The following is an 18,175-nucleotide window of genomic DNA, read 5'->3' as shown; positions in this document are numbered from 1 at the left end:
TAGTTAGCATGGATTTATCCAAATAAATTAGGTAGATTTCTTTCAGAAATTTTGGGATACAGTATGAGTAATTTGAGATGTGACTTATGGTAAGTGTAGCATGCTTGTTGGACCTATGGTTCCCAAAGAAGAGGGTGACTGGATTGGACATCACCAAGATCCAGGTCGGTGATTGGAGCGTGGGCATGTACAGCAGGAGCGACGAGGTCGAGGCGAAGGTGCGGCGAGAGTTCATAGAGGGATGTGATCAGGGCCCAGGAGTGGCGAGAGTTCAGGGCCCAGAAGAGGCAAGGGCCCAGGGGCAGCACGGGCCAGCCCACACTGTGATATGTGTGTGCACTAAGTCCGTGCAGCAGAACTGGAAAACCAGTTGTCTTGGGTAATCCTTACTACTGGACCAAGACCTAGTTCTGTCAAGCCCGTGTGGTGGCTGGTGTGCAACGGTCACCACACGTTAAAAAAATCCAAGCAGAGGCATCTTCCACCCTTCAAGATTTAGTTCAGGACCTGGAATTTTAGGTCCTTCATTGAAACACCTGTGAACTTTTTGACGTGGAAGCAAGTCATCATCGATTCGAGGGACTGCCAATGATGATGATGGTTCCCAAAGGTTTCCACCACTGGGGTTTTCCTCCCATCATGTTGTAGACTAATTGATAGAGATTAATTGTTATGATTAGTCAACAAATACACTATCATTGTATCATACGACTACTAGAATGGTAGAAGAGCAAACTAGATGGACTGCGGTCCTTTTTTCATCTAGGAATTCCAATGTTCCTCGAAGCACTATAATATGGAAAATGACTAAATAAATTATGTTAGTTCTTGGATTCTAAATGCACAGCTCAGACCATTTGAGCTAAAGGAAGCAGGAAAAGGGATTCCTTTAGAGGTCAGGGAAAAAGGAAATTCCCAACATTTTACAATATCAAATATTCCATTCCACCATGGTATAACTGCCAGATTTATTACTGTACACAATTATAGTTGGGAATACACCAATAGTAATCTTGCATTTTTCAAAGTCGTAAGCATCTATGTACATTACTAACCTAGTTTGTCCACCAGAGGAAAACAAATCAGATGCTACGTCACCACATCCTAGTTATTTTCATTATAAATGTTGCCTTTTTGCAACTCCAAAAAAAGACACACCTTGTTTGTTTCAATAAAATGTCGATTAGATATACAATAATAGATTCAATCCATCACTGAAATATTTCCTATACTAGGTGGTTTTCTTTGTAGGATTATCACTGAAAGGCAAGTTATCCAGAAGAACCTCTTTTCTGGGTCTAAGAACTGTGAAAAAAAGAAAAAAAAAAGTTGGTTAGTTGGATCAGTATCTTTTGAGAAGGGAAATTGAGGACTAGAGAAATAGTAATGGTACTGTTGGAGATATTTTCCAGGGAGCTAGGGGAAGGACCTCAGCATTCCTTTAAGTAGCGGATTATCAAGCTGTGGGGAAAGTCAAGTCCACGATAAAACAATCACTCATACACTCTGAATGGAACATTTTCTCACTCCTGACTTTATGTTCCATTCCTCTGTACAAGTAATTGTTTTCAAAAAACAATCTATATTTACTCTCAGGTTGCAACTGAACTCCATTTTTCTTTGGGTCTTTTAAAGGCCTATTACAGATTATGCCCTAGGTTTTCTGACTGTAATGCTGACGGTAACCCACTGGTGTTACAATTGGAAGACCAAGGCCAAAGTCTGTAAAGACCTTATTATTAGCCTGGAAGTTATTTGAAAATCAGAAACCAAGAAAAAGGGAAGTTTAAAATTGGATGAAACAGATTTACTTACATGTGAACCTGTGAGGGGGAATTCTTTATTATTTTAATCAAATATTTAATAGAATAGACATCTTTTATGCTGTCTTGGCTAATGCATCCATCACTACTAGCAATGCTTCATACAAACTGGCAATTATTGATGAAGTGTAGCAGCATCTGGCTAGATGTTGCAACATCACTTTTTAGGTGACCAACCTGTTCTGAAAGTAAAATCTCCTTCAACTGAGAATCTAATCATTGATTCGAGAAATAGGTTGTTTAAAAAATGTACATCTTTGCAGAGTTAAGATGTGAAGTCATTAACTTTAGAACATTATTCATTATTATAGAGCAGTATCCCTTTCAATGACAGACCTTCTCAGTTTGGAATACAAATGCTCAATCCTAACCAATCCAAAGCAACCTTTATATTCAGAAAAAGATTAACACTTAACAATAAGGACCTCAATACTAGAAATTATGCTTCCCAAACACAGGCCAAACTGATTAAAGTAGAATTCACAGATCTACCAGGACTCTTGTACTTATTATTAGGAACATGTGAACTTCAGAAGTAAACTGAAAAATAGCAAGTTATTTACTAGCACCGCCAATGGAAGATCGCACTGGACTGGGGATGGGTATCTTGTGTGTGTGCTGTGCTTGGGTCCATCTAGGCAGATGAGTCTAAGTTAGGCTGTTAATCTAATAATCAAATTCGCAAATGTTCTGCAAAGCAGTCTTATTGGGAGAGGATAATAAAACCTCCCGCTAAGCTAATTTTGATCAGTGGTGATTGCTGTGATGGGAAACCTCCCCGGATTGTGTGAATATTGAGCATGTGGAATTTGTATATATGCATTTTCAAAAGGCGTTCAATAAGGTATTTTATAAAAGACGTTGATAAAAATGGAGGCATTAAAGGGAATGTAGCAGAATGGATAGGAAAATGGCAGACAACAGCAATTTGAGGTTAATGGATGCTTTTCGGACTGGAAAGGATATAGAATGGTGGCCTCCATGTGCAAGATACGTGGATGTTAACACCATGGAGAGAGTACAGAAGAGAATGACTAAGGTACCAGGAATACCGGGCTTGAGTTATGAGGACAGGCAAGAGAAAATGGGCGCTTTTTCATTAGAGCAAAGAAGGTTAAGAGACGATTAGACAGAGCTGTTCAAGAAAAACTATTTACACTGGGAGTAAGTTGGTAAATGAAGGAAAAATTTAAGACTGAAAGAAAGAATGAAGGGAGAGATTAGGAGAATTTTTTTTTAAACACAGACGGCTGTTAGAACATAGATGGGTATTCCGATGGTTGCGTCTTTTGAACCGTTGGAATACCACTGGTGCGCACTCCCGCAGTTTTTGACTCTTCAATGTCGGCGGTGGCAAAGCGTTCTGATAATGGGCAGGAGCAGGCGGCGGAGGGCTAAAAGTCGGCGATCGGCTTGCCTTACTAAAGGCAAGCAGAACCACTGCAAAAACGGCCGGAAAAGCTTCTCAGTGCATCCGTGGCCATTCTCCCGTGATTTCGGGGTCAAGGGTGACCCTGCACATGCGCAGAGAAGACCGAGACAGCACTGGACATTTTCAAACTGCAGAGGTGGGTGGATTTCAGTGAGAGGAGCAGTGAAAGGATTTTCAGGAGTACATTCAGTATATTGAGTATATTTACTACTAGTAGATAATATAATTGATAATATAACTAGTAATAATTATAATAATGCATATGAAAAACGAATACTAATAATAATTTAAATTCAAATATATATATATATATATATAAATATCAGGAACATAAAAAATCAAGCCATGTAAGTGGAAAGGGAGGTAGGTGGGAGGAAGAGGGACACTTGTTTCTCAGAAGAAGCCCAGGAGTCATTGGTCGACGAAGTTGAGGCCCACTGGAATCAGTTAACACAGGGTGGGTGAGGAAAACCTGCACCAAGTGTATAACAGCGGTTATGACGAGAGATCGCTGAGGCGGTGTCCTCCGTCGCGCCCATGATGCGGGGGCCGAATCAGTGCAGCAAACGGTGGAATGACATCATTGGGTCTGCGAGAGTAAGTACTAACTTTTATCATGCATTGACAATTACTCTTAAGTAGTGCCACATTTTATTATATTGTAAAGCTTGGTGACATTTTTTATTAGCCATCATCGATCTCATATTGTGTTAATCCTTAGTATTTGCATGTGTTCAACATGCAACACTTGCATGCTAACAGAACTTAAATGGTGCACTCGTTGACAAAAAGACTGAGGACAGTTAATTGGTGAACAATTAATCCGGGAGAACTGGTTCGGCACCAACACATGTGGTGGTGCGATCATACTTAAGTGACTAAAGTAAATGTTGGTCCCTTAGAAGATGAAAAGGGGGATTTAATAATGGGAAATGTGGAAATGGCTGAGACCTTAAACAATTATTTTGCTTCCGTCTTCACAGTGGAAGACACAAAAACCATGCCAAAATTTGCAGGCCACAGGAATGTGGGAAGGGAGGACTTTGAGACAATCACTATCACTAGGGGGGTAGTGCTGGACAGGCTAATGGGACTGAAGGTAGACAAGTCCCCTGGTCCTGATGAAATGCATCCCAGGATATTAAAAGAGATGGCGGAAGTTATAGCAGATGCATTCGTTATAATCTACCAAAATTCTCTGGACTCTGGGGAGGTACCAGCGGATTGCAAAGCAGCTAATGTAACGCCTCTGTTTAAAAAAGGGGGCAGGCAAAAGGCAGGTAACTATAGGCCGGTTAGTTTAACATCTGTAGTGGGGAAAATGCTTGAAACTATCATTAAGGAAGAAATAGCGGGACATCTAGATAGGAATAGTGCAATCAAGCAGACGCAGCATGGATTCATGAAAGGGAAATCATGTTTAACTAACTTACTGGAATTCTTTGAGGATATAACGAGCATGGTGGATAGAGGTGTACCGATGGATGTGGTGTATTTAGATTTCCAAAAGGCATTCGATAAGGTGCCACACAAAAGGTTACTGCAGAAGATAAAGGTACGCGGAGTCAGAGGAAATGTATTAGCATGGATCGAGAATTGGCTGGCGAATAGAAATCAGAGAGTCGGGATAAATGGGTCCTTTTCCGGTTGGAAATCAGTGGTTAGTGGTGTGCCACAGGGATCAGTGCTGGGACCATAACTGTTTACAATATACATAGATGACCTAGAAGAGGGGACAGAGTGTAGTGCAACAAAATTTGCAGACGACACTAAGATTAGTGGGAAAGCGGGTTGTGTAGAGGACTCAGAGAGACTGCAAGGAGATTTGGATAGGTTAAGCGAATGGGCTAAGGTTTGGCAAATGGAATACAATGTCGGAAAGTGTGAGGTCATCCACCTTGGGAAAAAAAACAGTAAAAGGGAATATTATTTGAATGGGGAGAAATTACAACATGCTGTGGTGCAGAGGGACCTGGGGGTCCTTGTGCATGAATCCCAAAAGGTTAGTTTGCAGGTGCAGCAGGTAATCAGGAAGGCGAATGGAATGTTGGCCTTCATTGCGAGAGGGATGGAGTACAAAAGCAGGGAGGTCCTGCTGCAACTGTATAGGGTATTGGTGAGGCTGCACCTAGAGTACTGCGTGCAGTTTTGGTCACCTTACTTAAGGAAGGATATACTAGCTTTGGAAGGGGTACAGAGACGATTCACTAGGCTGATTCCAGAAATGAGGGGGTTACCTTATGATGATAGATTGAGTAAACTGGGTCTTTACTCGTTGGAGTTCAGAAGGATGAGGGGTGATCTTATAGAAACATTTAAAATCATGAAAGGGATAGACAAGATAGAGGCAGAGAGGTTGTTTCCACTGGTAAGGGAGACTAGAACTAGGGGGCACAGCTTCAAAATACGGGGGAGCCAATTTAAAACCGAGTTGAGAAGGAATTTCTTCTCCCAGAGGGTTGTGAATCTGTGGAATTCTCTGCCCAAGGAAGCAGTTGAGGCTAGCTCATTGAATGTTTTCAAGTCAAAGATAGATAGATTTTTAACCAATAAGGGAATTAAGGGTAATGGGGAGAGGGCGGGTAAGTGGAGCTGAGTCCACGACCAGATCAGCCATGATCTTATTGAATGGTGGAGCAGGCTCAAGGGGCTAGATAGCCTACTCCTGTTCCTAATTCTTATGTCCTTATGTTCCTAAGTTCCGTCAAAGGAATAGTCTTCAACGGACCACCGCCCGTTTTGCGGCGCTCCGCTCTATTGCCGGCTAGTTTTTTCTGAAAAGGTGACAAAAATTATGTATATATATATAAATAATATATATATGTGTGTATGTGTATGTTCTGTATTAGTAGCTGTCAAATTAGTTCACACATATTTTTTGTCATCTTTGCAGAAAAAACTATCTGGCATTAGGGCGGAGCTCCGCAAAATGGGCGGTGGTCCGTCAAAGACTATTCTTCTGACGGAACTCGAAGAACGTGCTGCAGCACTGACGGGAGCGTATGATCGTACTGCCACGTGTGTTGGTGCCGAACCAGTTCTTCCGGAGGGCAAGTCTGCATAATCCTTGGACTGTACTGCGGTCATGTAATTCAATCTTATGGCGATACAATGTAGAATGTAATGTAATACTGGGAGCAAGAACATAAGAACATAAGAATTAGGAACAGGAGTAGGCCATCTAGCCCCTCGAGCCTGCTCCGCCATTTAACAAGATCATGGCTGATCTGGCCGTGGACTCAGCTCCACTTACCCGCCCACTCCCCGTAACCCTTAATTCCCTTATTGGTTAGAAATTTTGTTAGTTGTGACATGATTTATTGGTTGATGACACAACGCCACTTGGAAAGCAAACTGTTTAGGACTCAAGTTTTGTTATGTCATGTCCTTTCTCTATACTTTGCTTATGATAGTTTCATGTAATGATTCTCAGTAAAAAATGTTTGCTCTCCACATAAGCGTGCACAAAGTGAACTGCTCTGATGTTATCTCTGACCCCTCCCCTCCCCTGTCGCCAACCATTAATGTTATGTTTTTACAGTTGCACAGGTGGAGCTGCCTGCCCCTCCGAGAGAGGAGTAATTGCAAGGAAGAAGAAATGAAGAGATGGTGGTAGAGACGGAGGAGATGGTGCTGCAGAAGCTGGACGAGAACACTCCTCAAAGCGTAACAGTGGTGGTGCAGGAGGGAGGGGTGGCGGGACTTGATGAGTCCTTTCTACCGGTGGCCACCGGTTCCTCGTCAGAAACCAACTTTCTTGGATTCCGGCCCGAGGAAGCGGGACCAAGTGGAATGCAACGGCGCACACCGACCTCCATGGTGAATCCGCAACGACAGATCCGCCAAAGTAGGAACGCTGCGCGACGGGCAGATGCTAGCCTGGACATGGTGGGACTGTCCAGGATGAGCATCGACTTGAGTCCAGAGCTCCTCCAGGCCATTGCTGGGTTGTCCAAAAACATCGCGGCTTTAGCAGCCCGTCAACCGGAGGACATGGGTCCTCAGCACCCCCAGCTTCTCCAGAGCCCCCAAACATAGCGCTGCCATTGATGCACCCCCCCCACACCCCCCAGCAGACACGCTCCAGGTGCTCTACTGGTGCTCGACGTGTTGGTCCTGATGTGGGCAGGGCCAGGGGTATTGATAGCAGGAGGAGGAGGAAGGGGTGCTGAGGATCCATCTTCAAAGGCGGAAGAAACTAGTTCCTCTCGATGATCACGTGCTGTCACCATTGCTGATATGGCACCTTGGGGTGCAGTGCCATATTCCACGACCTTCGATTGCTGCATAGCATTGACATTGGCGGTCTGGGTGTTCTTCCTCACCGCGGCAATCAGCTCCGCCATGTCCTCTGGTTGACGGGCTGCTAAAGTCGCGATGTTTTTGGACAACCCAGCAATGGCCTGGAGGAGCTCTGGACTCAAGTCGATGCTCATCCTGGACAGTTCCACCATGTCCAGGCTAGCATCTGCCCGTCGCGCAGCGTTCCCACTTTGGTGGATCTGTCGTTGCCAAGTGTCAAGGGGGAGGTTTAGGGAGGAAAGGCGTTGGGAAAGGTGGCCGCAGGTAGAATTGTGGGAGGGTGCAGGCTCTTTTCAGTGCTGTTTATTCTGTTGTTGATGTTGTTGTTTTTCATGTTTTTTTTGTCAACATTTTCATTTAGAACAATTATGTTATATTATTACATTGTTAAAGTTTAATACAAATTACAAGTTTTATATAAAATTTTATTCAACTAAACCATTCTTGTATTGTATCTCACTCACTTCTGGGAAGGGGAAAATATGTCCCATATGACAACTTTTAGGAAACACAATTTTAGATGTGTGATTGCCGGTGTCCCTTGTAAACTCATACCTCATCTTGGATGACCTACACCCAATGGGGTTTTCTTGAGTCTTTTGAACATCACATTACTGGCTAAGCCACTCACAATGCAACAGCTCTACAACTATTTTAAGTTGATCTGTACATCAAGTTGATCTGTAAATCAAGTGCCCCCTGATTAAAGTGGGGCACTAAAACCGACACATTAAAAAAATTAAACTTTGGACAGTAACTTAAATCAAATTAAAATTTGGTTGCCGGGGCTGATGATGCACTCCAGTCCCTCTGGCGCCCACCTCTCGCGGAAGGCCGCGAGCGTACCGGTGGACACCGCGAGCTCCACCTCCCTGGCTCAGATGCAAGCACGGAAGAGAGGCAGGCAGTCGGGCTGAACGACCCCCTCGACCGCCCGCTGCCTGGACCGGCTGATGGCCCCCTTGGCCATGCCCAGGAACAGTCCTACGAGGAGGCCCTCTGACCTGCCCACTCTCCTCCGCACAGGGTGCCCAAAGATCAGGAGCGTGGGACTCAAGTGCAACCAGAATTTGAGGAGCAGCCTCTTCAAATAATGCAACCTCGTACATTCAATAAAAATGTGGATTGCAGGCAGCCTAGGAGTCCGTGAATCGACTTAAAAATTTATTGCATGGGACTGCTCCGTGCAACACCCTCCAGGCCAAGTCCCCAATAAATAAAGGGAGGATTCCCACGTAGAGAGCACTCCATTGGAGACCCCTGCCTCCTCCGGGCGGCAAGATGGTACACCATGGTGTGACCGGACGGCAGACGAGGATGGCAACGTTCAAGAACAGCCCGTACAGGAATCCCCTTCGCGCAGAACTGAAAGGCACGGAGGGGATTTCCCAGAGGAGGCTCAAGTTGTGAGGTGCTGGCTCCCGAGGGAGGTTTCGAGGCCAAGCGCCAATGAGGAATTCCGTTTGGATGGCGATCAGTTCGGATGGGATCTCCCCACGGGCTTGAGCATCTTTGACACACCTAACGGAGTTAGGGCTCAGTGCTGTTTTTAGCGACTCGATGACATTGGCCACATCTGGTGCCATCCAGCCCGCTCCTCTGCCATCGAGCAGGTGCAACAGCTCTACAACTATTTTGAATTGTAAACGCTAATCAAGTGCCCCCTGATTAAAGGGGGGGGGGGCGGGGTGGCACACTCCAAAAAACTTTTCAAGTGCCCCCTTGTTTTTTTTTTTTGAGTGGACTGAAACACAAATTATACAAGGGCCCCTTGGCTAAAAGGGGGGGGGGGGGGGGGCACTGAAACCGACAACTTAAAAAAATTAAGCTTTAGACATTAAAATCAAATTAAAATTTGGTTGCTGGAGGTGATGATGCACTCCAGTCCCTCCGGCACCCACCTCTCACGGAAGGCTGCGAGCGTACCGGTGGACACCGTATGCTCCATCTCCAGGGACGCTCTGGCTTGGATGTAACCGCGGAAGAGAGGCAGTCAGTCGGGCTGAACGACCCCCTCGACAGCCCGCTGCTTGGACCGGCTGATGGCCCCCTTGGCCATGCCCAGGAGCAGTCTTACGAGAAGGCTTTCCGACCTGCCTGCTCCCCTCCGCACAGGGTGCCCAAAGATCAGGAGTGTGGGACTGAAGTATAACCAGAATTTGAGGAGCAGCCCCTTTAAATATTGGAAGAGGGCCTGCAACCTCGCACATTCCATAAAAACAAGTAACACGGACTCTTCCAGACCGCAGAAATTGCAGGCGGCCTGGGAACCTGTGAATCGACTTTAAAACTTATTGCACGGGACTTTTTCCGAGCAACACCCTCCAGGCCAAGTCCCCAATAAATAGAGGGAGGACTCCCGCATAGAGTGCACTCCATTGAGGACTCGCGCCTCCTTCGGATGGCAAGATGGTGCGCCATGGCGTGTCCGGACAGCAGATGGGGATGGCAACGTGGAGAGTGTGCAGGAGCAGCCCGTACAGGAAACCCCTCCGCGCAGAACTGAAAGGCACGGAGGGGATTTCCCCGAGGAGGCTCAAGTTGTGAGGCGCCAGCTCCCGAGGGAGGTTTCGGGGCTAGGTGCCGATGAGGAATTCCGTCCGGACAAGGCTCAGTTCAGACGGGATCTTTCCATGTGCTTGAGCCTCCTCGACACACCTAACGGAGTCAGGGCCCAGTGCTGTTCTTAGCGACTCAATGACATTGGCCGTGCGCCGGACGTCGGCCCAGGATAGGCGCCGTGCCAGCTCGTCTGGCGCCATCCAGCCCGCTCCTCCGCCAGCGAGCAGGTGCAACAGCTCTACAAACCTGTGAGCATCATTACAGTTATGATGCCTGCTACAGGTGAATAGCCTCATGACCGCACCGTCAAGCCACGTGAAGAATGGTTACTTGGATGAGGCCCCAGTGCATGGACACAACCCCCCCGCCCCCCTCACTACAACCAGCATCAGTAAAGGTAGCGGGGGGGGGGGGGCGGCATTTCCAACAAATAATTCATGTTCAGCAATGAATAGCTCAGTGGGCATGTCTCCAATGGCTTTTTCCTGAGTGGTGTTACATATGTTACAAAATCCCTTTCTTGTCACCCACAAAATCAGCCCCTCGGCATGTTACACTGGTACTGGTCAGTTACTCCAGTCAAACAGACACAAAACATCTGCAATCGAATTGGGTTTATTTTTTAAATAATGTTTCGATTGGGAGCGTCTGGTTCTGCGGACCCAGAAATACACCAGGCAGCATCAGTGTGTCTCTGAATTCACGGCAGCTAGCGAGACATGGCGTGAGATCAGCAGTGAGGCATAATTCGTCGATAACCTGCATTCCTCAGTTTAAAAAAAAGTTCAAGCAATAAAATGAACCACTCCTCTCCCTCTTCCCATCCCACTCACATGTGTAACCGCTAATAAAATATTTCATTGGCGGTGATTGCTGCAACTGGCTTTAATTGGATCAGCCCAACCTGGTTGTAATCCTGACCCTCTGTTGTAGGCATTAGGCACCTGCTGAATATATCAAAACACTAGGCATTAGGCACCTGCTGAATATATCTAAACTTATATAAGTTTAAAGTGGCCACACATAAAATGGCTGCCCAGGCATGATGGGAAATCAGGTAGTCAAGCTGTGAACTACTGACTGAGGCTGACCGAGCAATAACCCTGTGAGGCCCACTGCCAGGAATGCCTTGGATACAAGATAACTATAACAAACCATTATAACTCCACACAGCAGAGCCCTGAGAAATAGAGATAAGGGGGGCCTACATCACATAACGAGGGCATGAATCAGCCCGAGCCGACAAGAACCGAATATGTAACTCTAATAAGGAGGCTACCCAAAGACAGCACCCAAGATAAAGAGGCCTGGACAATGTTACAAGATACATGAGTAATTCCTAGCAACACACCCCTTAGCAACACATCTCTTGGCAACACATGAGCCACTTTACGTTTAGAGACTAACTCTATCTATTGGTCTAATTGAATCTATAATCAGTATGATTGGATAGTATCCAGCCGAAATGGGCTGATGTAACTGTAGTAAAGAACTATTGTAAAACATATAAATATCGATGAGTTTCTTTGTTCGTCGGAGTGAAGTGCCTGGATCCAGTCCTGAGGCTTCCTCCCCGCTGGCGTTAATAAAGGCCGCATTGGCGTTGGAACCGACTCTGAGTGTTGAGTGATTCTTCTGATAAAACACTAACACTAACAGTGGCGTAGTCGGCAAGATTTCCCGGAGTCGCTGGACACCCTTGGAAAAACCCGGGTGAGTATAAAAAACGATTTTTAATTATAAAGGGTGCGGAAGGTGGAAGCCGGTTGATCGACACGAGGAGACGGTCTAATATCTCAAACGCCTAGCCTGAGCCTGAATTAAGAGGACCTTTGTCCCACGTGACGGCCAGGAACTAAGTAGGCGTAGGAACACACTTAGACCGTGGGATCGTGATACTGAAAGACATCTTCCGGACCCAGTAGTATGATTTGAAATATACCCCGGGGGAGAACCAGCAGCTAACGGAATCCAAACCTGTGAACAGGGTCGGACCAACGGGCAGAGCGGTGGTAGGTAGTCGTTAAGGATACGTAGAGCACTGCGGGAATTGCTTAAACGCGTTTTAAGAATTGTATAAGTTTGTGTAACAGCAGACTTGTGACCTGACAGCAGCCCAGAGATGGTCTACTACAAGTTGTGCAAGGTAAAAGGCAAACCTCTGAGAGTAGATTCCTAACGGTTCTAGTCCTACCCAGGAATGGCCATGAAAGCAAGTAACGTCGAGTGGGGACCAGAAGGGTCCCTTACCCGCCATCTGGCGGAAAAGCAAAAGAAACTAATCGAGAAAATGATTAGAGCAGGGTGGGATCCTCAGGACCTGCCAGCAGCCCAACGGGAATGGTGGGTGAAGGAACGGAAAAACCAATACCGGTAGTCCACTACAAAAGTTATGTGAGGAATTATTTTGATAAAACTACGAATTCCCTGAAAGGTCATGGATCCAAAAATAGAGCCGGCCAAAACAATGTATAGGAAAGAAGAGAGACTCTTGTAAATGTCTGGTCGTTGAGTGAGAGTCCCTGTGTGATTTTGTGACTGCGGAATGAATTTTTATGTTGTCATGTTTCTGAAAGCCTGGTTAGAAGAGGAATGCAAGTGTCTGTTTATTTTAGCTAACCCTTTGTAGTGTTGTCCTGTCTGTGGGAAGTTTTAAGACATTTTAAGTTAGAAACGCAGGTGTGGATTTATTCGGATGATTTGGATGATAAGTTACGGAGCGAGGAAATGTACAAAGGATGGGTTTGTTGAGCAAAAGATAAAAAATACATGGTCCCGGTGGTTAAAAAAAAAGAATTTACTTGTCGAAAGAAAACATGCAATGGTTGATTACATTGGATTGAAAGACATAAATTTAGTCTCGGAATGAGATAAAGAATGCCTTTTAAGAAAGCTTTTAGCTCAAACCAAAAAAAAAGGTTTTAAATAAAGATTGAAATTACAAAGTTTGAATTGGGATTTTGAGATATTCAGAGAAGGCACAGAAAATACTGAGGTGGATTAAAAAAAATATTAAATTAAATCTGATTAGGTCAAACTCCTGGGCGAGTGGCGAGCTATCTGCGAAGGTGTAAAAAGAACTTTTGGAAAATGTTAAAAACAGCAAGCTTTAGCAGTTTAGAAGAGACATTTTAACGACTTTGAAACTGGAGCATTTTGAAATAACGAAAAGCAGCCTCAAACCCTCAAATCTGGACTCCATTCTAGTTATGGAGAAAAGAAAAAGATAAAGACGCCACTTTGAAAGTAAATAAATAATTTTAAATTAACAAATGTGTTTGTGATGGTTAAAGACATAACTTACTAAATACTAGTTGATGTTTGCTGTGAAAAAGATATTGGTTTAATTAGAAGAAAAAAAAATTGGAAGAGGTAAAAAACACTCGACATGGATTCGAATTTTAAATTATGAGAAAGTTTCAATGCAGTTTGAAAAGATTTCCAAAATGGAACTGGCACAGGAGTTTAGATTTTGTGCTGAGAGAGAAATTAAAAAAAAAAAAATGAATTTCAGTAAACAAAATTGCTATTAAAAATGTGTGGTCTCGTTTTAATCAATTTAAAAAAAAAATTATTTGGCAAGTACTTGAATTAGAAGTTAAGAAAACATTGGAGTTTACTCTAAAATGCCGTCTTCCCTGATGAGAAGATTTTTATTATGACCACTTTACTAATTTATGCTGTTTAACGGATTCCGAATTTCTAAGCAAGTTTTGAAGGCACAAAGACTTAAAAAAAAAAAGAATTTTTCGGATGGTTACGTGAAGTCACGTAATGACATCAGGCTTTCTTACAAACCTGTAAAGGAGTTAACCCTTTCCATTGACAGTTGTTTTATACTGGACATTATTAATTTAGATTTCTTAATAAAATAAAGAAGACTCACCTGACAGACAGAGGAAATGGTGGGATATTCAGAATAAAAATAAAACGGAACTAGCTGGTCAAGAGTTAAAAGCTAAGATAAACAGGCTGGAAGAGATGTTTTAAAAAACGGGACTAGACGGATAGTGCAGTGCGCAGCCATAGCACCATCACCTATGGCAATAGAGCCAATGTACCCCACGGTGGGTAGGTGTAGTCCACAAACCCAACCTAACGGTAAAGCAGACAGCAATGTTTGGAGGAATAATGGTGGCATTGGTGTTGATTGGAGTTTGGATAATATTTAGATGGGTCATCGTGCAGGCTCGAGCACAGCAGGCTCAAACGCAAAACCGACAGCAGCCCAGACAGGGACATGAAGTGATAGAGATGGTACGACTATAAAGAATATGGTTAACCTAATCCTTACCTTCGATTCCACAGAGTGACAGCGACACAAGGAGACCAGAACCTAACACCTGGTGACGACCAGGCTATCTGTTTAAAATTTTCAGATAAAACACTCATCAAGATGGGACTGCAGTGGTGACTTCGACTCTGGGGACTCATGATACTGGGAACCTCAAGACCCACGCAAACACTGGATGATACCAACGGATTGCAGCGCACTCAGGAAATAAACAACTACATGAACTATGGAGTCTTGTTTAATTTAACAGATGGAATGTGCATCCCAGCAGCCAAGAATTGGAGCAAGGACAGGACTTATTTTAATGCATGGTTACTAGTAAATCCTAATAAGAACCGGGTATGTGTACAGTGCTCCATGGGTATAAGGAGCAGCTGCATTAAACGGAGGGATGTCAAAGGCCCCGATGAATGTACTTTCGGCATTTGCGTGTCTCCGGGAAAGTCCCAGCAATCAGTCATCTGCAAAAATGGAGTGGGGCTGTGTGGGTACTACGAGGAGGTGGGGGCGGCTGCAATATCATTGTATGTATGCTTCTCACCCCCTCAGACACCACGCCCCATAAGAACCACTACATTGCCCGAGGAACTGCCTTGTCCCATAACTACTAAGGGACCAGAAAATGGGATTGTAATGTACAACGAAGGGGAATTATTGTATGCTAATGTTAAACATGAAATTGTGCCTGTCCTGATCAATATTTCAGGCATCCAGATGCCGGAATACTGTACAGAACAGTCAAGGAAAATGTACAATGTATTAAGTAAAGTTGTAATGCAGCAGGCTGCCGATGCAATGGGTGCCAGTAGATTCCGAGGACAGGGGTCAGCCCCCAGGATAAAGAGGGGAATAGTTAATGATGTTGCTACTGGTTTCAATACAGGGACCTCCGTAGTAAACTCGATAGATATACAAGGGTTAAATGAGAGGGTGGAACAGCTTAGAGGGGTGATGAAGGGGTTATTAGAGAGGGTGGAGCAAAACCAGGAAGACCAAGCCAACTTAGGAAAGGAGGGTGCCGAAATCCAGTTGGATGGCATCTCAGTCCTGGAGGCTCACGCCAAAACTATTAACCACCTCATTGATAGAGAAAAAGAAGATACGGGAAAGCAAAGACAGGGGCAACTCTGTCACGCTTATGGTCTGTGGATGGTGGGACAAATCCGCCACAATCTCGACCAGATCCAACGCAGGGAAGTACCCGATTGGATAGACAGTTCACATTTAGCTCAGTTGGCTAACCAGAGGGGGACACTGGATAATTGTACTCTGAAGGGACTGACCCGAGTATACCCAGCAATTCCAGATTGCCAAATGGGTAGGACTACTGGGATAGGGATAGTCCTGATGATCCCTATAGTCACGCCAGACTCAGGGCCGTTCCCCCTGTACCAACTAGAGAATATCGGAGTAATACGGGAAAATGTCTCCATCCGTTACTATCTGACCACCACCTCCGCCGTTCGCCGAAACGACATACTTGCCGGGATTTCCCTAACAGATTGCAAGCAAAGGGGGGGGAATCACAGTATGCCCTCACCCGGTAGACCGAGGTGAGCTAGACGAGTGCGGGTTTAACCGAACCGACGGGTGCGTACTAGAAATAGTGCCCGCACACAGACACTTCGCGAGGGCAGGCTACGGAGGAAAGGGAAGATACTGCGTCTCTACCACAGAGCGTTCATACCAGTATAATGACCTGCAGTGCCCTACGCCACTACGACCTGTCACGGTCGGGCAAGCGCATATCACCCAGGTTAGGCGCCGGAAGTCTGAAGTTATTGAGGTAACCGATCAGCTCCATGATCATTTGCAGGATTATGACGAGCCAGATCAGGTCCCTATCCCACATCTAACCGAAGTATATCGATATAGACTTACAAAGTCAGAGTTGGTGGAGAAAGGTCTGGGACTGGGGAATAAATGTGAACATCCATCTTTGGATTCGAATAATTTCACACATACTGGTCGGGATACAATAAAGGGGCAGGAGGATTTGGCCTTTGTCAATTTGATTTAAGCAACCGGGACTCCTGAAACCGCGTGACTGGCCAGCACGTTGAGGCATGGAGTACCAGGCCGTGCACAAAATCTAATAAAAGTAGGGCGGTCAGTTAAAGGGGGACTAGGACTAGTCCCTTTACCGAAAGGAGGGAATTGTTGTAGGCATTAGGCACCTGCTGAATATATCAAAACACTAGGCATTAGGCACCTGCTGAATATATCTAAACTCATATAAGTTTAAAGTGGCCACACATAAAATGGCTGCCCAGGCATGATGGGAAATCAGGTAGTCAAGCTGTGAACTACTGACTGAGGCTGACCGAGCAATAACCCTGTGAGGCCCACTGCCAGGAATGCCTTGGATACAAGATAACTATAACAAGCCATTATAACTCCACACAGCAGAGCCCCGAGAAATAGAGATAAGGGGGGCCTACATCACATAACGAGGGCATGAATCAGCCCGAGCTGACAAGAACCGAATATGTAACTCTAATAAGGAGGCTACCCAAAGACAGCACCCAAGATAAAGGGGCCTGGACAATGTTACAAGATACATGAGTAATTCCAAGCAACACACCCCTTAGCAACACATCTCTTGGCAACACATGAGCCACTTTACGTTTAGAGACTAACTCTATCTATTGGTCTAATTGAATCTATAATCAGTATGATTGGATAGTATCCAGCCGAAATGGGCTGATGTAACTGTAGTAAAGAACTATTGTAAAACATATAAATATCGATGAGTTTCTTTGTTCGTCGGAGTGAAGTGCCTGGATCCAGTCCTGAGGCTTCCTCCCCGCTGGCGTTAATAAAGGCCGCATTGGCGTTGGAACCGACTCTGAGTGTTGAGTGATTCTTCTGATAAAACACTAACACTAACACCCTCTATCTAACTATAAAGAGAGGTGTACCCACATCCCAGAAATTCTGTGAAGCGCTAACCAAATAAATATCAGTGGGAAAACCTCCCTCGCCTTAAAATAAGTGCAATTTCTTTTCTCAGAGGGTTGTAAATCTGTGGAATTCGCTGCCTCAGAGAGCTGTGGAAGCTGGGTCATTGAATAAATTTAAGACAGAGATAGAGAGTTTCTTAACCGATAAGGGAATAAAGGGTTATGGGGAGCAGGCAGGGAAGTGGAGCTGAGTCCATGATTGTATCAGCCGAGTCCATGATCGTATCAGCCATGATCGTATTAAATGGCGGAGCAGGCTCGAGGGGCCGTATGGCCTACTCCTGCTCCTATTTCTTAGTTTTTATGTTCATCCTTTCCTGACAATCTTCTAGTCAAATACTTCATTCACTGAGGAAGTCTACCCTGGGGAACATTTTAAGGAAAACCTTCCATTGCCTTTCAATTGCTTTCAGACCACCTTTCTTGGTTTTGCTGAGCTTTTCTCTCAGCAAGTTCCCCTTATCTGTGGTGGGCATGTCTTGCTGGTTCATGTGGCTTCCTCACATCATTCCTTGTATCCTTTCAACTGATCCATGCAAGCCTTACTTTTCATTCCTTTGTGAATTGGAACTGAAAAACTGAAGCCTTTCCATTCCCGTATGGTATAGCTTCTTTAACTGCTCCACTGCTCTTTGGCAAATCTTTCTCCTAGGATTGACTCCGCATAATAACTTGGAAACTGTGGGACTCCTGTGGGATTATCAGCTGCTCCAGTGCTTTATTTGGCTGTTTTGGAGGCTGTTTCTTTGGCCAGCCAGATTGAATCAGTCCTCTAATAAACATTTCATGGACACTTCCA

The 18,175-nt window shown here is 44.9% G+C and overlaps 1 protein-coding gene across 3 annotated transcripts in view; it reads right to left on the bottom strand.

Moving 5' to 3' along the window:
* Positions 1-1,151: 1,151 nt before the first annotated feature.
* Positions 1,152-18,175, bottom strand: part of lyrm7 (LYR motif containing 7) — a 37,439-nt gene continuing 20,415 nt past the window's right edge. For 2 of the 3 annotated variants that reach the window (XM_070881662.1, XM_070881672.1), the window contains one exon: positions 1,152-1,305. In XM_070881662.1, the coding sequence (XP_070737763.1) occupies positions 1,232-1,305 (74 nt within the window). In that variant the 3' untranslated portion in view covers positions 1,152-1,231. Of the gene's footprint in view, positions 1,306-10,952; positions 11,067-18,175 lie in introns of all 3 variants that reach the window. The other variant, XR_011593403.1, reaches the window with a different exon arrangement.

The sequence above is a fragment of the Pristiophorus japonicus genome, chromosome 1 (genome assembly GCF_044704955.1).
Source record: "Pristiophorus japonicus isolate sPriJap1 chromosome 1, sPriJap1.hap1, whole genome shotgun sequence".
Taxonomy (NCBI): Eukaryota; Metazoa; Chordata; class Chondrichthyes; family Pristiophoridae; genus Pristiophorus; species Pristiophorus japonicus.
The sequence above is the reverse complement of the archived record's forward strand: the minus strand, read 5'-3'. Positions and strand labels throughout refer to the sequence as shown.